Here is a 25,570-nt window from a genome sequence, read left to right as displayed (position 1 = left end):
ACGCAAGTGTGGCACACATCTGTTCAACCAAATCCAGTTAATCTAAGCACCAGTTAACCTGGAACAGCGGCCGCCGGTCCGAGTGTCAGGTGAACTGAACTTCAGGTAAGAAGTTATGACCTGCAGTCTATCTGGGTCAGATATCAACCAAGTTTAGGTGGAGTTTATTTTCCTTGTGCTGACTCTTTACAGTCAGTTACAATAACTCGTACTGCGTGCTAGCTAGCATGACAAACTTTTTATACAGCTGGGTGGGTGCTATGATGTTACTGATAGTGAACTTTATTCATAAGGTTAGTTAGTAGAGTTGCCAACCGTCCCGTAAAAATGAAATGGTCCCGCATTCAGAGAAAATGTTACGCGTTTCGTATTGAGCTGAGAAGAGATACAGTTTTTTTCAGCTATAATGAAAAAAAGACACAAAGCTGGATTTATTCTGTCGTTACGCTGCACAGCTGCCTCTTCTTCTCTCATTCTCTCCCCCGCCCTCTCCTGTTCCTACTTCAATCATGAAACTGATCAATGATCAGCTGATCGGCTTTTCTCTCTTGTTTGTTTATCGCCCACTTTGCGCCAGAAAGAGGAAACCAGCAGATGTCGCGCTAAACAACAGCAGCACGTTTAAGCTTGATCAGCTGCTGTTAGAATTAATTTAATATTAATTTCTAGTATCAGCTGATGTTTGCTGGAGCCACAGCTGTAAAGCTGCTGGTCATGATGTCGGTTTGGATATCCTAAATGGTCCGTATTTGTATAGCACTTTACTAGTCCCTAAGGACCCCAAAGCGCTTTACACATCCAGTCATCCACCCATTCACACACACATTCACACACTGGTGATGGCAGCTACATTGTAGCCACAGCCACCCTAATGAGAGGGAAACATGAAGGTGAAACCAGGAGATGTCCTTACTGAACCATCAGAGCTGAACAGGTGATGGAGAAACAGGTTTACCTTTTAGGTGACATGAATGAGTTGAAGGGAAGTTATGAACTGTTTCTGAGAGACAAATAACACCAGGATCCTTTTCTAAGCAGCTGACAGCTGGTAACTGCGCAGGGGCGGGTCTAGCAAAGTTTTGCCAGGGGGCCAGGTAGGGCATTAACAGGGAGAGGGGGGCACAAAGAAATACTTTTCTTTCTTATTCTCATTTAAAATGTCTAGCTTTTATTAAATAATTATCTAAATCTTGTGAACAAAGTTTTTATCTGACGTAAAATGTATAGAAATCATACATATACCAAAAAGATATCAAGTGTACATCACTGTCACCACAGCGTTTGTTTTCATTCAAAGGCTTTATGGCTTTACTACCTGGTGGGCCGGTCTTTAGTGAAAATGCCCAATTTTTTTGTCCCAGTCCAGCCCTGCAGGTTAATACTGGCAGTGTCACCATGCCAGCTGACTGTATTTCATCATCAGCCAGTGTTGTTCTTTATCAATATTACTAAAGTTTACCATAAGGCAGCATAGAAAGTATTTACTTGCTTTCAGGTTTTATTCAAATGTTAGTCTTTTCATTTGTTTCCCCACTTTTTTCCTGTTTCAAAATCAAACATCAGTTTGTGAGAAGATTATCTTCTGTTTCTAATAAGCAGATAAAGTTTTACATTGGCTAATATGCCAATTGTTTGTTACAAATGTTCGTATTTTAATATTCAAAAATGTTTTTGCCCAAAACATATGTGCACTACATGTCAGTAAAACTACTATGCAAATATTGCTGTCCTTGAATGCTGAGTAAACATTGACAAAGCACTGATTGTATCTCTTGTACTTTATCAACGCAGTATCTAAAAACTTTGCACCGTAGTGGTTAAAATCTCATTCTAATAACAGTTAAAAGCACATTCGGATTTTTAGGTTTACAGGGTTATTGAATTATGGTTAATGGTTGGTAGACATTTTTTTTAACATTATCTGCCAATTACATCTGCCACCCTTCTCCAAATATGTGCCCCTTCTTGGCCCCCCCAACAAAAATTTTCTAGACACGCCACTGCTTTTCACTGAATTAATTGGAGGCAGCTCAGAGAAACGGGTGCTGAAACATTCAACAGACAGCAGCAACATAAAGACTTCTTTGACTGGGATACTGGGATTGGGATACTGACCTCGAACAACCAGGAAGGCTGTAGTTTCTGTGGTTCCCGCCTTGTTGACAGCCTTACATTTGTATGCTCCAGAGTCAGCCAGCTTCAGCGTGAGCACCCTTAGTGTACAGTTGTTGTCACTGAATGAAATCTCATAATTTGGCCCACTCTTTATCTCCTCGTCATTGTGGTACCATGAAATGGTAAAAGGAGATGAGCCTGACACTTTGCACTCTATTTCTAAAGGTTTTCCAACAACAGTGGTACAGTCTTTCAGTTTCCGTGAGAATGTTGGAGGAATCGTCTTATCTGTTTCAGAGGGAAACAAACAATGCTGTTAAAGAGTATCCATTTGTCAAGAAAAGTACCGTAATTTTTGGACTATAAGGCGCAATCGACAGTGCGCCTTATAGTCCGAAAAATACGATACTAGGGTAAAAGTACTTTCAATGAATCCTCTTCCCTCATGTCAATGGGGTAATGAGTGAACACACTGATCAGGATATTCCAGCTCATGGTACGAAGACGTTACCTACCTAAAACAGTGAGATTGATTTTACTCAGGTCCTTCCCAACTTCATTCATAATCTCAAATGTGTATTCTCCAGAGTCAACTTTCTCAGCAGACAGCACATTCAGGCTCGAAATCATCCGGGAAAATGAGATTTTGTATTTTCTCCCAGAAGCCAGCTCAGCACCATCTTTGAACCACTTGGGTATGAGCTCTGGGGTTCCACACACTTTGACCTCCAGGGCAGCCATATCACCTGCCGTCACACTCAGAGCATCCGGCTTGTCCACTATTTTAGCAGGCTCTGGAGTCAACAGAGAGGGAGCAGAAAATACTTAAAATCACACATTCAGGCTCCAGGTAGAAAAACAAAACAGAAAGAGAGAGAATTATATGATTACAAACCTAGAACAGTCAAGTTAGCGAAACACTCCACACTCCCAGCATCGTTTCTGAGTTGGCAGGTATATTTGCCTGCCGTAGTTGCATCAGCGTTAAAGATTTTAACTGCCACCTGGTTGTTTTCATAGGTGATTTTCCTGTTGTCACTGTCCCTGAGAATGTGATCCTTGTCTTGAACCCAGGACACAGTAATGGGTTCAGAGCCTTTAACAGTGGCCACAAGGGTCACCTCCCCTCCCAGTATCACTGTAATGTTTGACAGTCTCTTCACAAATGATGGTGGCTCTGAAGAGAGGAGAAAAACAGCGCAAAGGCAAAGTCAGCAAGGTGACAAAGTCATTTGAAAATCTAATTTTATTTTATATTATTTTAATTTAATGCTATCGCGATTTCTACTGACCTCTGAGTTTAATTGATGTCTGGCAGGTATCGCTTCCTACACTGTTTGACACTTTGCACTCGTATTCGCCGGCGTCTGAGGGCTCTATTCCAATGACATGCAGTGTGGCTGAGCTGCCCTCGCTCACCAGCTTAAACTTCCTGCTCTCCATGAGAGGTTTTCTGTCTTTAAACCAGGTGATCTGGAATGGAGCTGTACCACTGATCTCGCAGTACAAACTTACGTCCTTACCCTTCAGCCCTTCAACAGGCTGGGGTATTTTGACAAAAGATGGGGGGTCTATAGAAAGATGATGGAACCGTTAAAGAGGAATACACGAGGGAAACAATTCATGTCTAGATCTTAAAACTGGAATCCATAACTGTTGAATGAAGCTCAAAGCTGGCAGTGTTGAAAACGTTACTAGAGATTAACGGGTGGAATTTTTGTATGAACATGAAGTCTTAGAAAAGATTGTATATTTAATGTGGAAATTTTATGGAACAATTTGTCATGGTCCGTCAGTCCTCGCTGGTCGAACTGCTTTTAATGTTATGTCATTTGAGTGGTTTGTTTTTAGTCCCCTGTTTCCCTCTGTGTGCGTTTGTGTGTGTGGCCAGTGTGCCGGTTCTCGGGCAACACCAGGCTGGTGGCGTTCCCGGGCTAAGAACAGCCACACCTGCTCTTCAATCAGGATCCATCTGCTGCCAGCGGTCCTCATCAACTGTCTGCTATTTAACAGTGTGGCTGGGCTTCGATCAACGCTCTATCGCTGAGTGGCAAAGTTAGCACAAGCCCGGCTCGCGGAAACTGAAAGCTGTCTCAGGCCATCGTCTGGTGAAAACGTTTACTAAATCGTTACGTCTTGTTTTGTCAGGTAATCACGGGAATTTTGGAAATCCCACTGTTTTGAACACTTTTTGCTTCTCACTGTTTATTCTAATACTGTAAATAAATTCACAGTCGCTACCAGGAAAGTCCTGAGTTTGGGTCATGTTCCTAACACAAAATTGGAATGTGGAATTTTGCTGGGGTCTTAGAATTTGTTGGAACTGCAATTAGAATAGCAGATCTCTAAGAAATGTGGAAAATGAAGTTGGAAGTTGTAGTGACAGCAAATCCGTAATTTAAGTGTGGTTTAAGTTCAGTGAAAATTTTGGAATTGTTGAAATTTGTTACGGAACTTGGAATTTTTCTAAACTGGTGTGGAATTTTGGGGAAAGTGAATTTGAACTATGATGCAGATGAGCTGTTAGAGTTGTAAACACATATTTGGTATGCTGCTGCGCAATCTGCTGCAAATACATCTGAGACTGTGTCATTTTTGTTCTATCGTTAATTAAAATAAGGGCTTGTACGAACTACTGCATTCTGTTTTTATTGATATTTTACACAGTGTCTCATCTTTGATGGAACTGGGGTCGGAGTTTAGAAATGTACCTTCAATATGTTTTTATACCAAAACGGTTGCTCTAAGTACAAATGGACACAGTTGTAAGACTATTGAGATGTGTAGAGATGTTATGTTATCTTGCACTGCAGCTAAGATCATGGAATGATAGAAATGTATCAGAAACTACAACAAGCCAGCACGTTTGTGGAAAAAAACCTATTTGTTGTACTGCAGACAGGATGGTGAATTCCTTTAGCGTTGTAGAAGTTCAAACATATGTTGCTGGAGCTACAGGTAGAATGGCTTGGATTTTAACAAAGAGCATTACAGTTAACTTAAACGGTTCCATCTCGGTAAGCGTGAAGCGTTATGTAAAATGTATTGGCTCAAGTGAAATGATCTGTTTTGACTTGCAGATTAACATTTTCAGCGGTACAAGAAAGGGAAAAGCCTCAGATGACCCTCGACCATACTGGATTGTTAAATAAAGTAGTGCAATCAGTTATGGATACCAGCTTTAAGCAGTGGAACACAGCTATATAACCCACCAATACACTGAACAGCCACTGTGATCAGAATAATAAAATATATTTCAGAAGTCCACGGGATGCTAACCTTTAATGGTAAGTGTAGTGCTGCAGCTCACACTGCCAGCATCATTCTGAGCCTCACAGGTGTAAACTCCATCATCCTCAAAACTAGTGGAGACCAGTTCTAGCACTGCTACTGAGTCAACAAACGACGTCCTGTAGTTGCCACCGTCTGTAACTTTGGTGTCGTTTTTGAACCAGGTAATTTTCAGAGGGACTGTGCCACTGACTTTGCACTCCAGGCGGAGTGACTCACCCTGCTTCAAAAACTTATTGGCAGGGAGTTTCAGTAGAAATTCAGGTGGTTCTGGAAAGCCAAAACACAGATATGTTATCAGCTGAGGAAACACTCACCATTTAACATGGTTAAGATGGGCAGGAGGTGAGCAGATGAGATAAGCCAAGAATGACGGGTTAGAAGGAAAAGCAAAATGGCTGCGTGAATGCCATACAAATGCTAAATATATTGCTTCATAGAAAACGCAGCAGTGGAAAAGCTGTACATAATAAACAAAATGCTGCAAAGCTACACAAAATGTAACTGAAGGATTGGGTTTTGCCAGCGATGAAGAAATGAGATAAATACATCTCTGCAAGGATTGATTTAAAACATGTAAATCCAACCTTTTACTGTCAGGTTTGCACTACAGTGTACGGAGCCAGCATCATTGCTGACTTGGCAAGAGTAGACTCCACTCTGTGTGACGCCCACTGAATAGAGCTCTAAGAAACAGGACAGCCCATCAAGCCCTATTAAACAAGTAGGCCCAGTCATAAGCTCTGTGTCGTCCTTAAACCATTTGACTGTGAAGGGAGGAGTTCCCTTAAAAGTGCCTTTGAAGCGTGCAGTGGCTTTGGGTAGAGCTGTCTGCGACTCGGGCACTGTCACAAAGCTTGGAGGTTCTGAACACAAGATGAACAAGGTTAAAGATGTACTCACCTTTGGTTTAGGATCATATGACCAATCATGTTAAAAAAAAGCAGTGTCTGACCTTTGACCACGATGGACCCACTGCATTCACAGCTTCCTGCTGCGTTAGTCAGTTTGCAAGAGTATAACCCTGCGTCAGCTCTCTCTAGCTGTTCAATTTCAATGGACACAGAGTTGTCCTGCTGAATGAGCTTGTGCTTTAGACCACTAGAGATTTTGGTTCCATCTTTCTTCCATTCCACAGAGATGGGGAGAGAACCAGATATTTTGCAACATATCTGAACAAAGGACCCCAATATCTCGTGCATGTCTACCAGGGGTTTGATGAAGCTTGGGGCAATTACTTGCTCTGTTGCCAAGAGAACACCAAGACACAAGTTAGACTTTGTGAACATATTATTATGTCTAGCAGCAGCGGCGTGTTTTAGAAACTAACCTAATACAATTAGCTTGACTTTGCAGGTACAGCTACTGATGTAGTTTACCACCTCAAAGACATACTCTCCTTCATCCTCTGTCTGCGCAGCCTGAATCTTTAAGCTGCTGATATTGTTCTCAAAGATCAGCTTGTGCTGCCTGATGGACTTGAGCTCCCTGCCATCTTTCATCCATTTCACCCTGAGTTCAGGGGAGCCTGTAACCTTACAGTCCAGACTGACTGGATCTCCAACTGTAACCTTTACCACCTCAGGTTTCTCTGTGATCTGCGGAGGCACTAAAATCCCAAGCAAAGTCAACAATTCAGAACGTTTCTGAGCCAGAGTGTAAAAAGATTTTATAGCTGCAACTAGTTACCTTGCACTGTGAGGGCGGCAAAACACTTATCCTGCCCAGCCTCATTTACCACCTGGCAGGTGTATTTGCCACTGTGTATCGCCTCACAGGCAGGGATCCGGAGTGTAGCCACATTGCTTTCAAATGTTCTCTGAATCTTTGGATCCTCCAATATCCAATTCTCATCTTTTTTCCACTGTACAGAGGTGATGGGAGAGCCTTTCACAATGCACTGAAACTCTGCCATTTTACCCAGAACAGTAGCAGTGTTCTCAATTGTCTTGATGAATGTTGGTGGTTCTATTAGGAAAGAATGAAATATTAAAGTTTAAAGACCTCACCTCAAATGAAAATATGCAGAATTATTCTTCTGCTTAGACCAACCTTTGAGGCTTAGTGTAGTCTTACAAGTACAGCTTTCCACCTCGTTAGCAACAGTGCATTGATATTCACCAATATCTACAGCATCACATTTGTGCACTTCAAGACACACAGTGTCATTTAACTGAGAGAAGGCATGTTTAGCACTGGGTTTGAGCTCCTTTCCATCTTTGTGCCATGTTATCTCAAAGGGACCCGTCCCAGCAACTTGACACTCTAACATGGCAGTGGAGCCCTTCACAACATCAGCTCGAGCCAGTTCTCTAATAAATGATGGTGGTTCTGAAATGAGGGAGAGCAAACGGTCATGAACCTATTCTACTCCAGCAGGTCCATACTTGCTGGTCCAGAGGTTTACAGTTCATATAGGTAAAAATATTGGATAGCCCTGTTGTTTATTTTATGTTTAACTTAAATCAGATCAGTCTAGCTCTTTGTTTGAGGGAAACCACTGCTTTGAATTCAATGGTGTTGTAATTCTAGCACAATGAACATCGTGTACTTTGATTCAACACACCTTTGACCTTCAACTCCATGCTGCAGCTCTCACTGCCAGCTTCATTACGAGCTTCGCAGTAGTAAAGCCCACTATGTTTAACTTCAGCCCCACAGACTTCCAGTGTTGCCACAGAGTTGACAAAGGCCATCTTATAGTGATCAGTGGGGCTGATTTCAGAGCCTTCTTTGAACCAGTAGATGTCAATCTCAGGTGTGCCGGTCACCTGGCACTCAAAAACCTTACTCTGACCAGGACAAACTACAGACACACGGGCTGGGATCTGTGTAAACTTTGGAGGCACTAAGGAATAAAAGAGAGTGACTGATAAACCATCAGATGAACAACATGGGGGACACATTCACAAAGTGCATGTTTCCATCCAAGTGTTGATAACATTTTAAGCAAACTCATAGCAAGTTTTGGGAACTTGCAAGGGGGGTGTTTTGGAAAATTTAGGTACGAATTATCAGTCGAAAGTGGAGATTTAATGTGAATCAAAGGGAAAAGGTCAAATATAATGTGAGAAAAATGTCTCCAACAGATGGCTGGAGGCATACTTGGCAACTCAGTTTCACATAAAGATTAATAACCTTTGACAAAGAGTGTTGCTTGGCATGAAGCGGAGCCAACATCGTTCTGTATTTGGCAGACATAGTCTCCAGAATCTGTGGTTTTTGCGAAGAAGAGTTCCAGTGTGCTCGAGGTGTTATCTTTGATCACTGACCAGTCAGCACTGGACAGGATCTCTTTACTGCTTTTAAACCATTTGGTGGTGAGTGGTGGTGTGCCAGAGAACAGTACACTAAATTGGACTTTTGAGCCAGGCAAAACATTTATGGATTCAGGTTTTTCAAGAATGCACGGGGATTCTGAAAGACAGAGACAAAGCAATTCTGGGTAAAAATGCGTCTAACTATATTTTTTTGTACACATCCATCTGCTCAATGGTACAAAAATGTGTTCAGACCTTTCACAAATAAGACTCCAGAGCACTGGACCGTTCCTGCTTTATTTGTAGCAATGCAGGTATAATTGCCACTGTCTTTAGTGTCAAGATTGGAGATTTCTAGAAACGGAACATTTTCAAAGAATGTGCATTTGTGTTTGTCATCGGTCTGGATCTCTTTCTCATCTTTGTACCACTGTATGGTTATTGGAAGAGAACCAGACACGAGACACTCCAGATGCGCAAATGATCCTTTGACACCCTCTGTCTGTTTCAGTTTTCTTGTAAAAGACGGAGGAATTATTTGATCTAACATGGACAAAAGAAAAAGGCGAGTGAGAAACAAAGCAAGATTAAATTAAACAAAACTAAGGTGACAGACATTAAGAACAGACCGAGAATGGTGAGTGTGGCATCACACGAACTTTGTCCAACATCGTTTGAAACCTCAAAGACATATTCACCACCATCACTTTTCTGAGTTTTAATAATCTTCAACACAGAACTGGTATCTTTGCTCTGTACTTTATATCTCTGGCCTGAGGTCAGCTCCTTGCCAGCCTTTAGCCATCTGACCTTCAGGGGTTTTGTGCCTAAGAACCTGGCTTCCAGAGTAGCCGGATCCCCCTGAGTCACACTGATAGACTTTACCTCTTCTGTGATTTTTGCTGGTTCTGGGGTGTCCCAAAAAAAGAAAAACAGTCAGCAAAGATCTTAAAGCTTCCTATATTACAACACATCAATTACAAACCTCAACCTGAGCCTCCAGAACACTAAAGATTCTACACTTTGGTTCTTGTCAGCTTACAAGGTCACATTCATGTAATTTCAAGCATGAATGAGTATAAAAGTCATCAATGTTTCAGTCAAATCTCATTGTCTTGAGTGAAACTTCCTGCTAATATATTCAGATTTTAGAAAGCCATGTGAAAAAAAGTACACCTTCATTCTAAGGTTCCACATATCAGGACATTCTCGCTTAACTCAGTTTACTGATGTTTGCCAGCATTTGTTTATGCATAACTTTCTTAATGTCCCACCAAACTATTTATATCAGATTCCTGTTTCTGCTTTACAGTAGAATCTGTGTGACAATCACTTTGAAGTCTCTGTGTGCCGAGTTTCTTTTTTGCTTTTATTGTCAGCGTTGTGTGTTCATTTCTGAAGGAAAGAGCGTATGTTTGCTCTCATTAGGACAGAAATGTGTGTTGGTGTGTGGAACTTTAGCCCGATTTTTATATTCTTAACTGGCATTAATGAGACATTTCAGGGCATTTTATGAGGCAACAAGAAAGTAATGGAAAGAGTTGTGTAACGAATGACTTTCTCCAGTGAGTAATTAAGTAATGTGATGTCTCTGATATGCTATTTAGTGACGAGAGCCAATGAGAGCGAAGCAAGAATCGAAGAGAATCAAATTGAAATGTGAAGAAGATTGATAAGTGATATCACTAAATTCTTATCTTCTGATTTCTGGACTTTGACTAAGCCTTTGCAATACCTTTATTTTCTTTTTCGGCCATGATGTTGTAGTTTTGCTGGTGTACTTGGGAATACTGACCCTTATTTACTAATATGTGCATGGAAATGTTCCTACTTTGTGCAAAAAGTCTACATGCAAAATCACAGATGATGATATAAGTAATTTTTAATTTAAGACCATTTAAAATAAGGAATACTGTTATATGTTTAGATTAAAAGGTAAAAGCCTGCATCCTTACCTTGAATATTTTATATGCTTTACATGTATTTTTTTTAATCTAATTGTAATTCTGAGCACTTTGTGTCTTATGGTGTTTGAAAAAAACTGACTGATGACCAATAATTACATTATAATCATTATAATAATAATTAATATTATTCAAAGTGTGACATGGACACTCTTGCAAAAGTTGCAATATGTTGCAGTAAGCTGCCATGCCAGCAGAGGGAGACATTTTTTGCAAGCCAACATAATGATCACAGGAACACGTTTACATTTAAATATATATTTGCTGCTTAAATTAATAATTTCTGCCAATTAGGGACCCTGTAATGCATTCATACCTTCCTTCCTGACTGCTATTTACCCCGGTAATTCCTATGGTAATTCCTAATTTTAAGACCTACTAAGGGCCAGTTACATTTTTATTATGTCCAAATATGTGGACTCTTAGAATTGAAGGAGGGTGCACTTCCCATTTCACAGGACTGCAAGAAAACAGTCAAGTTTATCAACCTGTGAAGGCATACAAAGATTTTAATAAGGGTGCAAACAAAGTTGAGTTTAATATCTTAACCAACCTTTGACTGTCAGCACAGCAGAGCATGTCTGGCTGCCAGCCTGATTCTGCACCTGGCAAGAGTATTTACCACAGTGACTGCTCTGTAAGTTGGTGATCTGCAGTAGAGCAGTCTTGTTCTCATATGTAATCTGAATGTTTTCAGCCTCTTTGAGCTCATGGTTGTCTTTTAGCCAGGCCACAGTTATGGGCTCAGAACCTTTCAGACTGCAAATCAGAGAAACCTCGCTGCCAGCCAATGAGCTGAGGTTCTCCAGCTTTCGAACAAATGATGGTGGTTCTGCAAAGAAAAATGTAAAAAGCTGAGCAATCTCAAGTAAATTCCTTCTGAACAAAAAGAGAACTGTGCTTGCTAAGATTTCAAAAATATGATACAGATTAAAATGCAGCCTTTTGAAATGTAAGGAGAAGAGCTTACGGCAGCTAACAACAAAAGCACCTAAACTAACCTTTTAGCGTTACGTGACAATCACAGGAGGCCCTTCCCACTTCATTCTCAACACTACACTGGTACAAACCAACATCTCCTGTTTCTACTACCAGAACCTGAAGTGCTAGCAGGTCATCTTTCACAGTAATCCTGTGTCTTTTGTCGTTCCGAATCAATTTGGAGTTTTTATGAAATGACACAGTAAAAGGAGCAGAACCAGAGACTTGGCACTCTAGCATCAGCTCAGAACCTTTCACCACGTCCCTGTGCTCCAAGCTACGCAGAAACAATGGCGGTTCTACAACAAAACAACAGACATGTAATATAAATAGTTACATCACCAAGAAAAGAAGAAGTAAAATCGTTAAAACTAACACTAAACCAACCTTTGACTATAACTGTGCAGGTGCAACGGTCACTTCCAGCCTCACTTGATGCCACACACACATAATCTCCAGTGTCCTCTACTGTACAATTAGCTATTTCTAGAGTTGCCATCAAGTCGATCAAGCTCATTGTGTATTTAGTACTGGCACTGATCTCCATTTCATCCTTGAACCATTTGAAACCGATGACTGGGCTGCCAGTTACTTTGCACTCCAGCCTGGCAGAGTCACCACTGGTGATGAGCTTGGTTGCCTCGGGTTTCCTCACAAACACGGGAGGTTCTGATAGAAGAGGTTAATATTCAGTATGAGACAGAAGAGATTTATGGTTAATATCATATCAGTGGCATAATCTGAAGTCAGGTTTATGAAGTTGCACATGATACTAAAGACTGCACCTTTCACAAAGAGGACTACCGTGCAGTCTACCTTCCCAGCATCGTTGGATACTTCGCACGTGTATTTCGAGGTATCAGTGGGCTTTACAGAGTGAAGCTCCAAAGAGCTTGAAGAGGCATCTTTTTTAATGAAATAAGTGCCTCCTGTAATTATGTCTTTTTCTTCCCTGAACCACTTCACAGTTAAAGGAGCTGTTCCAGTGAATGCTGTTCTTAAGGAAACTGTAGTTCCTGGAATAACATCCTGGTCGTGTGGTTTCACTGTGAACGCTGGCGGTTCTGGAGGCCAATAACACAAATTTACATTTTACGTTAGTATGAAATGATTCAGAGATTACACGTAAAAAAACCAAATGCATAAGATAAGCCAAGCCTTCGTGACCTTTCACATAGAGCGTGCCACTGTTTTCTTTAAAGCCAGCTGAGTTGGTGGCTCTGCATTTGTAAACACCAGAGTCAGCCTTTTCTAGCCACATGATTCTCAGTATAGCAGAGCTGTCTTTAAATTCAGGCTGGAATTTGTCTCCAGAAACAATCTCCTGGTCGTCTTTGAACCAAGTCACGGTCATGGGCTGTGACCCAGACACCTTGCAATCCATGGAGACAGGATTATCAATGTTACCGTCAACTCTTTTCAGCGACTTGGTGAAAGCTGGAGGCATTATCCGATCTGGACGTTAAAGAAGAAAAATCATTTATTTGCAGTTTCACACTGACAGGAACCACTGAGCAAAATCCAAAAGCAAATAACATTGTACACACAACATTTTAGGGCTATAGCATAATGCATTTCCCAAAATGTATGAATACAATGTGTTTTCCGTGTAAACACACACAGCTAAAACAAAGGTTTTAAGAAATTTCAGAAGTAGCTGAAACCAGCAGCCAACCTAAGACAGTGACTGAGCATGTGCACTGGTCTTTCCCGACTTTATTTGCCACTTCCATTTTATACTCTGAAGTATCTCCTTTTTCTGCAGTAAGAATTTTCAGGGTGGCAATATTATCCTTCAGAGTCATCTTATATTTACGGCCACTAATGATCTCCTTCCCATCTTTAAACCATTTCACTTTGAGATCTGGGCTTCCAGAGACCGTGCACTCCAATGCGGCTGAGTCCCCTGCCGTCACACTAATGGACTCTGCAGGTTCTACAATCCTGGCAGGTTCTGGGATAAGACAGTTTTTAAGATAAAGAGTTTAGACATAAAAACCTGTATTACAATATGTAAAGGCATCGCTGCATCAAAGATGCTATCTGACCTTGCACAGTCAAGATCGCTTCACACTTTTGTTGCCCAGCCTCGTTCTCCGCTTGGCATGAATACTTGCCACCATGGCTGATGGCAACTGTTGTTATCGACAAACTCACAACACCGTTCTCAAAAACCATCTTGATATTTGGATCATCATCTCTTAGCATCTTGGAGTCTTTCATCCATTTCACAGTGATGGGAGTTGAACCTTTAATCATTCCTTGTAGTTTTACTGTATTTCCCAAGACTGCTGTAACACTCTCAACCCTTTTTGAGAAAGTTGGTGGATCTACAGAAACACATTACAAGTTAAAAATGGACAGAATTAAATCTGATTCCGCAACTGCTGTGATGGGCTTGAGTTTACTAACCTTTAAGTTTAGCCATAGCCTTAGTGGTGACTTTTCCCACATCATTTGATATGACACACTGATAATCTCCAATATCTGTAGTGTCAAATGTTTGAATCTCCAGCCTTGCTATTGAGTCTTGGGAAATCAATTTATATTTCTGATCACTGGTGATGGGTTTCTTATTTTTTACCCAAGTGATTTCAAAAGGAGCTGTTCCTGTGACCTCGCACTCCAGATGAGCAGCTGCTCCCTTCACTGCCTCTACTGTCTGCAGGTCTTTTCTAATGCACGGTGGCTCTATGCATCATAGGTAAAGTAAATGCAGTTAATGCCAAAGTTTGTTTTTTGTCTGAACTGAAGTAAATGTAAAGTAAATCCTTGGACAAACCTTTAACAGCTAAAAGAGTACTGCAGCTTTCACTCCCAGCATTATTTGACACCTCACAGGTGTATCTGCCACTGTCTGTGACCAGAAGGTTCATGATCTCCACAGTAGCAACTCCACTCTTGAAAGATATTTTATATTTGTCTCCATTATTCAGCTCTCTTTCATTCCAGAACCAGTGGATGTGAAGTTCAGGCGATCCTTTGATTGTGCACTGTAAGCGTGCAGCTATGCCCTGTTTCCACGTGAGCTTAGATTCCATTTTCTTCACAAAGGCAGGGGGCTCTGAAAGAGTGTTTTGTTCAAAAACACTAAGACTTTTTATACATTGGTGAAATATAGAAAAAAGTCAACCAAGACATAAGAAAGCAAAAAAGAATGCAAAAAAGGCATAAGACAGCAGCACAGTATTAGTATCAGCTTGGAGCTAGCTAAAAACTCTTGTCAACATTGACCTCACTTCAGGTAAATGCATAGGTTTTCATCACAGCAAATGGAAAGATCACCGTTACGATCTTACCTTGAACTGTTACCACAGCCTCACAGGAGGAGCTGCCAGCCTCGTTTGCAGCTGTGCACACATATTTCCCAGAGTCCTTTAGTTTGGACTTGGGGATCTCCAGAACAGCGACCTTGTCCTCAAAGGACAGTTTACACTCCATACTCTGGTGGACTTTTTTGCCATCCCTGGTCCAGGTGACAGCCACACCAGTGTCCTCATTCACGTGGCACTCCAGCCTCAGTGGGTCATTAACAGCTGCAGATACTGGCTCAATGACCGTAACAAACCGGGGCTTGTCAATAACCTTGAGCTCTACTGAAAAAGTAGCTACACCAACACTGTTGGAAGCCTTGCACAGGTACACTCCCTGATCAGTCAGTTCAAGACTTTTAATGTGAAGGGAATACTTGTTCTTTTCACATTTTATGACATAGTTCCCTTCAGAGGAAATTGTTATGTTGTCCTTGTGCCAGACAACTTCCATAGGCGAGGATCCAGTAAGTGAGCACTGGAACACAGCTTGTTTTCCCACATATAAAGTCATTGGGTCTGGTTTTGATACAAATACTGGTGGGTACATCTCTATGGAGAGCAGGCAGAGCACACAAAAAGTTCAACAGGTTTAAAAAACCACCATTAAAAATAAACCTGTGCAACTCAGTGATCAATATGACATGGCAACATTTTGCTTCTTAATAGTGATATACTGCCAAATAATACAGCAGCTTAGCGCTATAAACTAAGCATACCTTCCACACTTGACCTTGATAATTCACAGTACAACACAGTGTTTGTATATAATTCTCTCTCTCTCAAACACATATATGCATAGCGATAATTTAAATGAGGTCCTTTTGGGATCTTACCGGTGACAATGAGCGAGGCAGTGCAGCTGTCTGTGCCGTGTTGATTTGAAGCTTTGCAGGTGTATTCTCCACTATCAGCTTTGACAGGGTTCAGGAGCTCTAAAGAGGAACTAGTGTGGTGGCTGACGATCCGATACTTTTCACTCTGTCTGATTTCGGTGCCAGATTTGTACCATTTGAACGCCACGTCCGGAGCTTCTTCAATCTCACATTCAAACTTGGTGTGACTGCCGACATTTATCTCCAGAGGTGTGATTTTCTGCCTAAAGACAGGGGGCACTGTTGCAGACACAGACAAAAAAAGCACATTTTAGTAATGAAATTTACTGCTACTCTTTAGGTAAAAACAAACAAACAAAAGATTAGGAAAAGGAATGGTGGAATGTACAATAATGGTGGATGGCAAGCCAAGGTGACTGTGGAGAAAAACAAAACCAAAAAAATGCCAGAACATTAGCCCCATGGTTTTACCAAAAGCAGCCTGAAAGAAGATGATATCAGTGTACGTGATTTTCTTGGTTTGTGAAAGATGAGGCAATCTGAAGCCCTTAAAACATGCAGAGAGACATTGTGGACGTGGAGAATGGCGACAGATCATGGGAAAACACGTTTAAAACAAAGCAGTCTGGTGCCACTTGCATGCCAATGTAAACATCCTAATGGCCAGATCATGACAAACATTATAGCAAGAAGCTTATGCACTTCAGAAATAAAATTACATTACGACTGCGATGGTTCTGGCCTTTAAGGAAATACTGACCAAGATGATGTGGAAAAAAGAAGAGAGTGAGTTAGTACCATCCAGTGCCCTGCTTAGACTGCTCATGCCAAGCTATGAAATGAATAGAGGAACCAAGGTGACAAATGCATATATTCATGTGAAGACAAAGGTTTGGAATGATCCACTGAATGATTAGTTGCTGTCAAAGAAAATGAATTGGATGAATGAGTGAATGATACATAGATTTGTCCTGTTATCAAACCTCTTGAGACCACAGTGAGCCTTGAAGATGTTGTTGTCCTGCCAGCTTCATTCTCAGCCTCACAAACATATTCTCCTTGATGCCTCTCCTTGACAACTTTGTTGATAACCATTGTGTACGTGTCATGGTCTTTGGAACACTTGAACTCTTTGCCAGATTGCACCAATTGCCCATTGAAAAACCAGTTAACCTTTGTGACGTACTTAATGGTAGTGCTGAAGGTTACTCTACTATCTTCTTCTATCAGTATGTCATTGAGAGAATTAACAATTACAGGATATTCTCTCGGTTCTGGTCTGGATACTTCGATGCCCTCTTTGGAAATGCTGACATCCACTGCCTGCTCAGTGGTAGTAGAAGTGGTAATGATAGACACTTCTACATCTTTTTCTTGACTTGTAATGATTGTTGACCTCACCTCCTGTCTTGAAACTTGCTCTGACTGCTCAGAAGCTATGTGAGCTTCAGTTTGAAGTTTGATATGGGATGACCGTTTTACCTTTGTGTCCATGGATTCCTGCACTACAACCTGTTCCTCCAATGTAGCATGCTCAACTGCCATTTTAGACTCAGTTTGAAGTGATGCAGAATGAGATTTAACAGCAGTAAAATCCGCTGTGCTCTCTGTCACGCTCACAGTCTTTACCATGGATGACACTGTTTCGCTAGAGCGAGCTGAGGTGGCTTGTGCCCTCTGAGGTTTGTCTAGTTGCATAGTACCTTGCTGTTCTGAAGTAAGAACATGGGCCTCCTGATACACCATGGAGTGAAATGCTGCCTGAACCTCAGTCCTGAGGTCAGCTGTCTGAGGGTATTCACCCTCAAAAGCTAGAGTGATCTCCACAGGGGCACCTGTTGTTGTGATCAGATATGTGAACATGGCCCACTTGGGCTCTCTTTGAACCTTGACTTCCTGTACTTCTACAGCGTTTAGGTATCCTACAACTTCAGCCAGTAACACTGGCTGTTCACTGGCTACAGCAGACTGAAGAGCATCTCTGAGCTGACGCTGTATATTTGAAGTGGATGATTTAGGGATCTGGATCACAAATGTCATCTCTTTAGGCAGAGCTGTAATATCTTTAGATTCTGGTGCCAAAAGGGACAACTTTTGCTGTGCATTAACAGCAACTTTGGTGGTCTCAGACTTGGTGATCTCTTGAGAGAATTCACCTGTCAGCACTCGCTTCTCGTCCATCATTACTGACTGCCTGACTGACTGACCCTCTTGGATCTGAACAGCAAAGTCCTGTTCTGCTGCCTTTAGAAAGACGCTACTCTCAGTGGAGATCTCTTTCTCCTCAATCTGGATTGGCTCAGTGGGTACTTTTGGCTCTACTGTTGTCTGACATGTGAATCTGTCTATAGCTGTTAAATGATCTGTGTGGCCCTCCTCCAAAGCCTGTTCATCTGTCACAGAAGTGACATGCATCACGTTCCAGCGATCCTCCTTCTGTAGTAGAGCTCGCTGATGCTTGCACTCTGTGCTAACTGGTGTCTCTTTTGACAACTGCACAGGCTGGTAGCACAGTTGGAGGATACTTTGTGGCTTGGGCTCAGTTCGAGACTGAGACTGAACTCCAGACAAGGACAAATCCAGTTCTGAGTAAAAATCAGCTGTGAGCTCTGGTTTCTCTTCTGAAAGAGCTGCATGGCTTCTTGCCTTTTCTTGTTTCTGCATTGCCACCAGCTGGTCAGGCTTCTCAACTGTGAGAATGCCCTCTTTGGGTAGGACCTCCACAGGCTGGGTTGACTGGAGATGCAGCAGGGTAGGGGCCTCTTTCTGGTGCTCTATGGTTATAGTGTCTGCCTTGGAGTCAAACTCTGATGTAGCCTCACAAACTACTGTTCTCTGCTCATCCTGACTAACAGTATGTAGCAAAGTGGGACTCTTTCTGGTCCCTGCGTGCTCTGGTGTTGGTTTTTCATATGTTAGTCTTTTCTCAGATGGAAGGAGGTCCTGTTCTGTTATAACCTGCAGGTGTAACAACTGCTTTCCTTCTATCTGGGACTTAATGGACATGGCACTGTCTAGATTAGGAAGCAACTGTGTGGACTCACCCTGCAGCATTCGTGTCTCTTCAGCAGTTAGAGCTGCTTTCATCATCGTATCTTTACAGGTATGGGCTGCTTCCTCAGCAGGCCTCTGAATAGAGAATTCTGACTCCTTGCAAAGAGTTTGCTTAGACTCGTTCACTAAAGCTGTGACAGGTGGCTTATGTTCTTTTCTAATTGCAGACTTAACAGCAGATTCTGCTGTTGCTAACTCAGTTGTGTGACCCTCTGCAAGCACCTGCTTTTCTGTGGACTGGGCCGAATATAAAATCTTAATACCTTCCTTAACCTTATAACCCATCTCTTCCTGTGGTTTGGGGATCTCTTGAGACTCCTCCTTCAGGATTGACAGTTGTGTTTTCACTTGATGACCACTGACTAGATGTTTAGGTTCTGAAGTGATTTTAACAGTAGCAGACTTCCTGTCACCCAGTGGCTCTGTGCTAACAGCAGAAAGTGGTGTGAGCTCCTCGACAACTGCTAACTTCTGTTTTGACTTTTTTTCACTGACTGCCTGAAGCTCAATGAGATCTGGCCTTTGAATGTCATCACAGTGCTGCTCTGTGAGGTCCTGACTCTCTTCAACAGACGATGTGAATGCTGCCATGTGAAGCTGTTTCGCAGGAACAGCTGACACTTGGTCTGGGTGAGTAGGAACCACAGACACCCGTTCCTCTGTCTCATGTGCCTGAAGTATTGCTGCCTGGTGGGTAACCCTCTCACAGTACACGGTGGCAGTGGAGACATCTACTTCTCTAAGGGAGCTCACTTGCTCGCTGGGAATGATCTGCCGATCTTCTGTGCCGATGGTGTAAACCATCTGATCTGACTTAGCTTTATCCTGGCCTGGGAGGCTGACCTGGTACAAGCGTGACTCTGTTGCTTGTTCTGTCACTAAAACCTTGTAACTTTTCTTCTGAACGGCTGTCTCCTGTTTGTGAGAAGCAGAGACTGATTCTTTGAATACAACAAGCTCTGCACTACAAGCGGTCTCACCAAATTGGTTGGAGGCTTTACATGTGTATAAGCCACTGTCCTGTTGTTTGACATTCTTAATAATGATGAAACCAGATCCATCTGAATTGGTTCTAATGGTACAGTTTCTACTGGGCTGGATCTGGAAAGGCCCCTTGAACCACTTTATATCAGGGACCGGATCACCACTGACTTTGTAATTAAAAGAAGCCTCTGTTCCTTCTGAGCACCTCACGGGTTGTATCTGAAGTGTGAAACTAGCAGGCTGACCTGTGAGCTTAAACATCTTCTCAACCCATTTCTCTGCCTGGCTGGCTTCAGGCTTTTTCACCTCCAGGTATGTGGTGCATGTCGTCTGGCCAAATCTATTCGTGGCAGTGCACGAGTACTTGCCCTCATATTCAGATGTGACTTGGGTGATAACCAGTGTGTACTCATCCTTCTCCTCTATCAGCTTGTATACAGAAGAGCTCTTTACAACCTTTCCATTGTGAGACCATTGCACAGTTGGCTTTGGAAAGCCAGATACTCTAACTGTAAACCTGGCGGTTTCCCCCGTGTTTACAGCTGCTCCGGAGAGCTGAGTAAGGAAAACGGGCTTTTCTTTTTTTTTCTCTAAAGTGGAAGAGTAAAGTTTAGAATCTGGCTTGAGTTCAAGTGTTTTAGCTTTTTGTGGTAACTGGACACCAGTGTAGTAGGTTTCCTCTTGTTCTTCCACAGTGGTGATGGTGGTTTCCTCTGTCAGGAAATATTGAGCAGGACATTGGATAATAATATCCAAAGACAGCAGCTATGGTTTTAGCACTTCATTCACAAAATCAGATATTAGGACTGTCCTCATGTAAAACAAATCTCAGCAGAGAGGACTTTTGCAGTCAGTTGTTGAGTTCAATCCGTATTTTGCTTTGTAAAAGTGAAAGCAAACATATCTTTATATTTAAATTACAATAATGAAAAGTCTTATAATAATGTCTCAGTTTAAAAACATTAAAATTTTGCTTTAGCTGCTGAAGTAATTATGAGGACAATCCTAGGACATGTGACAAAACTACAATAAGCACATTAACTATTAACAATTACATGAAACACAAACGCTCTGACCATTCTGGTTTGTTTTTGACTTCCGACCCATTTACAATGTTAATTTATCAGATCACCACCTAGTGCAAGAATTGTGTCACAGCTGCCCTTAATTAGCAGAACTAGTATCAATTTTTTATAATTCTGAAATTTGTTTTATGTCTAAAATTTCTTCTACGTATATTCCGTATATATTTTATTTTCTTTGATAATTGATATTCTTTTTCTCTTTTAGCTTTTGTTTTTTAACCACTTATTCCACACTAAATTCTGCTCTGCATGGTGTGCACACAGTGAAGGTTGGGGAGGGCCTGGTTGCATTAAGAGATTTGATTGGGCAATGCAGTATCAGTAATGAAAATAAATGAATGGTCAAGTCAGTACTTGTACGGCTGGTTAGTAGCGGCCCTTTAATTGACCCATCGGCTCAAAAGTGCACGGCCCATTGGGAAAATACCCAATATTTCAGATTACCAGTTAAGCCCCAGTAATGCTTGATTAATGTCTGATTTCTCACGTAAGTCCAGTGTGCAGCTTGAATTTGGGAACAAAAATATTAACTCAGTGCATTGAATTCAGTAAGTTTTTTAAATACTTTCTTTGATTTTTATTGACAATTAGTCTGTATATAATTATCATCTGTTACATTCTTATTCATGACATATAAGGCAACTGTATTTCATGCATTTATATTTTCTTGAATATTTTTGTCTTTCATTCTGGAATGTTGCACAGAATAAAGACTGTTTGGTATGACTCCCAGAATCAGGAATTTTCAGCAAACTTTTCTACAAAACATCACTTTTAATGACTTAATTTTCTCTTTTAATGTTCATAGTGATAAATCATCCATTTGAAAGCTGGTTTAAAAAAGCAAGCTCAGACTGCATCAGAAATTTTATTATATAAACTGAGACAAACCAAGATGACAGCTGTACATATAAATGAAAGATTTCAACCTTAATATCAGAATCTTGCATTTTACTGGGTAAACATTCATACACCCCTAAAATTACACATATTTACAAGATGCCAAACTTATATTTTGTTTTTAAAAGGTTTTTCACAGTATTATCTATTTTTAAAATAAGTTATCAAGTTGCTCTTCTGTGACATTTAAAAATGCTTCAAAAAGCCATAAATTTCATTTAGAAACAGCAAGAACTTAGAATCACACAAAATCCACAAAAAGAAAAACTCTGCTAGAAAAACTTCTGTCTCATCCAAACTAAAGAGCTTCAAGTTTCCAAATTGATTTGTGATAAGATCACTGCTTAAAATGTGTTGTCTTAGCGTTGTTAGGGCTGGGACGAACTCACCGATGCACATCAGTAATATTTAGAAGATGATGTTTTATTTGTTAGTTATTCATAGGTGCTGCCTTTGAGCAAACACACAGGTTTTTGTATTTGTGATATTTGCCTGATAAAAAGAATTTGCCTAATACAAATAATAGTGTTGTTGCTATCATCTCCATTAGTGCAAATTTCTCTTAACACCAAAATAACAAAAAAAACCAGGCTGCTAACATTTTTAGATTTTGGATGCAACACTTTGTCACTGAATTGTAAAGACATTATGGCAATAATGTTGCTTTCAAAGAGTTACCGGAAAATAGAGAAACACATAAAGCCATGTTTTTTGAACAAAAGTGTAAAGTATCACATTACCGTCACTGACACGCTAAAAGAAACATTTACTACATACATACTCAGTTATTTGAGCGCTAGCTTTGTTCTTAGACATGTCCTATATGTACGACAGGTAACCATATTATTGTTAGCCACAATCCTAAACCAGTAAGAAAATTTTAAGAAACTAGTTAGTATGAAAACATTCTCTTTTCAGAGAAATATGACATTTTTATGCTCTCTATAAAAGCTCTCTATAAAAATAATGTTTCTCCTTCATCCAACCTCTATCCAGTCTTATCTGCAAACTTCTAGAAAACTTACGCCTCATGTACTATATATATATATACATATATATATATATATATATATATATATATATATATATATATATATATATATATATATATATATATATATATATATAGTATAGTATAGTATAGATAAATTGCACAGACGGTCTCTTTGAATATAAGCTTTTCCTTCACACTCTGTTTTTCATTCATTCATCTTTTTCCTCCCCAAATCAAAATCTAATTCTACTGTGAAAGCAAAATTTAGATACAACACAAAATATGAATATATGACCTGTCCCAGCACCTTTACCCCTAAAACACCTTCAGCAGTGCTGCAGTTTCAATGCAGCCAGCTGTGTTTTGGATTATGCACTTGTATTCACCAGCATCACTCTGGGTCACGTTAGTAATGAGCAGATTGAAGTGGCCTGCAGTTTTCACCTGGATTATATACCTGCTATCTGTGATACGGTCTCCGTCTTTGTACCATTCAGCAGTGGGGTTTGGCTTACCATTAACCAGACACTGGAGAATGACAGGTGTCCCTACTGCTGCCGTTACATCAGTCAATGGTATGATACATTTCGGGGGTGTCTCAGTCACCTGAAACTGGAAGCTACACATATCACTGGACTTACCTTTAAATTCTATCTTTTCATCTTTTGCTGTGTCAGCAAATACATCAAAGTCAATGCTGACATATTTCTCTCCCTCTTCACTTGTTTTATTGTCAGTGTTGGCCACCAACCTGACTGCCCGCTGTGACTCATCAGCTTCTTGTTCAAAATCAAACTCCAGCTCAATTTCTGACACCTGTTCACCATCAAATGATGTGTTGCCAACCATCAAGTCAAACCTCTGGGGCTGGACTTTGGCACTGCCGAGGGACACAGCGGTCAGCTCCCTGCCCCTGGTCTTTCCCGAGAAATCCTTGGCACTTAACACCACTAGGGAAGCCCTACATAGAGTCTCTCCGACAATGTTGATTGCCCTGCAGGTATACACGCCACTATCCTGTGTTGTGACTTTGCAAATCTTCAGGAAATGATTGTCACTATCAGAAAAGTGCAAGTATTTTTTGTTGTTTTGAGGAATTTTTCTATCACCTTTGAACCAGGATACGATGGGAGATGGAATTCCCATAAGTGAGCACTCAAACATTACAGTGGTGCCTTCTGGGTTTTCCATGTCACAGATTGGATTGATGAACCGTGGGGGCATCTCGGTGACCTCAAATGCTATTTTCAAGTCATCGTGCTCCTGGGTGACAAAGTCCACAGCACCCTCCTCATAAATACTTGGTAACACATTCAGAGATATGATCATACTCTTATTGTCAGCTGTGTATTCAGGTATGGTGATGATCTTCACCTGTTTCTCAAATTCTTTGACTTCATTTTCATCCAGCTCTACTTCAAGCAGAATCTCTTGAGGAGATGGTGAACGAGAAGAGTCATCTTCCTCCACATCAAATTTCATGACGTGCTGATGGGAGACAGCAGGTGGGACGGGTGTAAACCTTACTTCCTGTGATACAACGATCACTACAGCAACACTTCTGGCTTCGCCAACATAATTCACAGCTTCGCAAATATACTCCCCCTGATCAGCTCTAGTGACATTTTGAATTGTTAGTGAGATGCTGTCACCATCCCGCTCTATAGTAACTCTGTCATCCGCTACCAGCTGGGTTTTGTTGCGGAACCAATTCACCTGGGGGGAAGGTAGGCCAAACACCTCAGCATAAAATGTTAATGTGTCGTTCTCAAACACGTTTTTCTTCATGAGAGGTTTTAGGAAGGCCGGAGGGATCCCCTGCACTTTCTCCTGCAGGGTTGACAACCCCAAAGACCCTCTGGCCTGGCTGAGGATTTGATTTTCTTCCACATTCATTCCAGATAGAGTTTTTTCGATGCCCTCATCAGTAGGAGAGGTTAGGAATTGAACAGGTGAGAAGAACCTCTCACTTGAGTCTTCTGTTGATGGTCTTTTGTATTCTACAGGGGAGAATGGATATTCCTGAGGGGTCTTAAACCCACCAGATTCATCAGAACTTGGAGTATGAAAGAACACGGGAGACTTCGGAGTGTGAAAGGACTGTGCAATTGGTTGTGAGACTTCAGTAGAGGAGCCTGGGGTGTAGAACCTCTCAGCTACCTCAACTATGTCTTCACTCACAGTGCTGCCAATCTCTATGGACATCTCAGACTCAGGGGACAGCGGCCTCCCCCAGTCTGGAGGAGGACTATAGTAGTTGTACACTGCACCAAAAGTGACCTCCTCTTCCTCTATGGAGCCAGCTGCTGCTGCTCCCCCAGCTTGATCTGCTGAGTCTCTTTCCATACTATCTCCTTCCTTTCCACGGTCAGCAGCAGCTCTAGACCGACCAAGTGGGTTTGCTGTTGTGAGTACTTTAGGCTTGACAATAAATGTTTCTGGTTCTGACTTCAAGCGAACCTCAATTTTCTCATATTCACCCTTAATTTGTGTAGGAGACTCAATTAGATCATCAGCCACTGTGTTTTCTGATACTTCTCTCTTGTCATCCTGGGATTCTAGCATACTACCAAAAACACCGCTGTCAATAGATACTTCTGGGAACGAAATCAGCTCCTCATTATGAGCTTTGTCCTTAGTGGGCTCCTGTATGGAAATAAGCTTATCGCCAGAAAGTTCACCCTCCTTATGCACATACTCTAACATTAAATCAAATTCCTCTTCTAATCCTTTCACATCACGCTTCACATGTTTTTCTACTTCTTCTAAAACCCCCCCAACACTAGTATGGTCAG

At 41.3% G+C, this 25,570-nt stretch overlaps 1 protein-coding gene across 1 annotated transcript in view; it reads right to left on the bottom strand.

Annotated features, from left to right (window-relative positions):
• ttn.2 (titin, tandem duplicate 2) overlaps positions 1 to 25,570 on the bottom strand; it is a 217,919-nt gene that overhangs the window by 152,916 nt on the left and 39,433 nt on the right. Inside the window, exons 38-62 of the mRNA XM_082507917.1 lie at positions 15,759 to 16,037; positions 14,911 to 15,474; positions 14,394 to 14,675; positions 14,024 to 14,302; positions 13,660 to 13,941; positions 13,287 to 13,565; positions 12,779 to 13,066; positions 12,397 to 12,675; positions 11,999 to 12,280; positions 11,632 to 11,910; positions 11,184 to 11,462; positions 9,296 to 9,574; positions 8,922 to 9,209; positions 8,545 to 8,823; positions 7,973 to 8,254; positions 7,459 to 7,737; positions 7,096 to 7,374; positions 6,737 to 7,015; positions 6,362 to 6,649; positions 5,994 to 6,272; positions 5,395 to 5,676; positions 3,408 to 3,686; positions 3,011 to 3,292; positions 2,631 to 2,909; positions 2,116 to 2,403 (exon numbers count right to left, since the gene is read on the bottom strand). Of these exons, the coding sequence (XP_082364043.1) occupies positions 2,116 to 2,403; positions 2,631 to 2,909; positions 3,011 to 3,292; positions 3,408 to 3,686; positions 5,395 to 5,676; positions 5,994 to 6,272; positions 6,362 to 6,649; positions 6,737 to 7,015; positions 7,096 to 7,374; positions 7,459 to 7,737; positions 7,973 to 8,254; positions 8,545 to 8,823; positions 8,922 to 9,209; positions 9,296 to 9,574; positions 11,184 to 11,462; positions 11,632 to 11,910; positions 11,999 to 12,280; positions 12,397 to 12,675; positions 12,779 to 13,066; positions 13,287 to 13,565; positions 13,660 to 13,941; positions 14,024 to 14,302; positions 14,394 to 14,675; positions 14,911 to 15,474; positions 15,759 to 16,037 (7,314 nt within the window). The remainder of the gene's footprint in view (positions 1 to 2,115; positions 2,404 to 2,630; positions 2,910 to 3,010; positions 3,293 to 3,407; positions 3,687 to 5,394; positions 5,677 to 5,993; positions 6,273 to 6,361; positions 6,650 to 6,736; positions 7,016 to 7,095; positions 7,375 to 7,458; positions 7,738 to 7,972; positions 8,255 to 8,544; positions 8,824 to 8,921; positions 9,210 to 9,295; positions 9,575 to 11,183; positions 11,463 to 11,631; positions 11,911 to 11,998; positions 12,281 to 12,396; positions 12,676 to 12,778; positions 13,067 to 13,286; positions 13,566 to 13,659; positions 13,942 to 14,023; positions 14,303 to 14,393; positions 14,676 to 14,910; positions 15,475 to 15,758; positions 16,038 to 25,570) is intronic.

The sequence above is a fragment of the Aulonocara stuartgranti genome, assembly GCF_965226115.1.
Source record: "Aulonocara stuartgranti genome assembly, chromosome: 16".
Taxonomy (NCBI): Eukaryota; Metazoa; Chordata; class Actinopteri; order Cichliformes; family Cichlidae; genus Aulonocara; species Aulonocara stuartgranti.
Note: the sequence above shows the minus strand (reverse complement) of the source record. Positions and strands in the feature narration are given on the sequence as shown.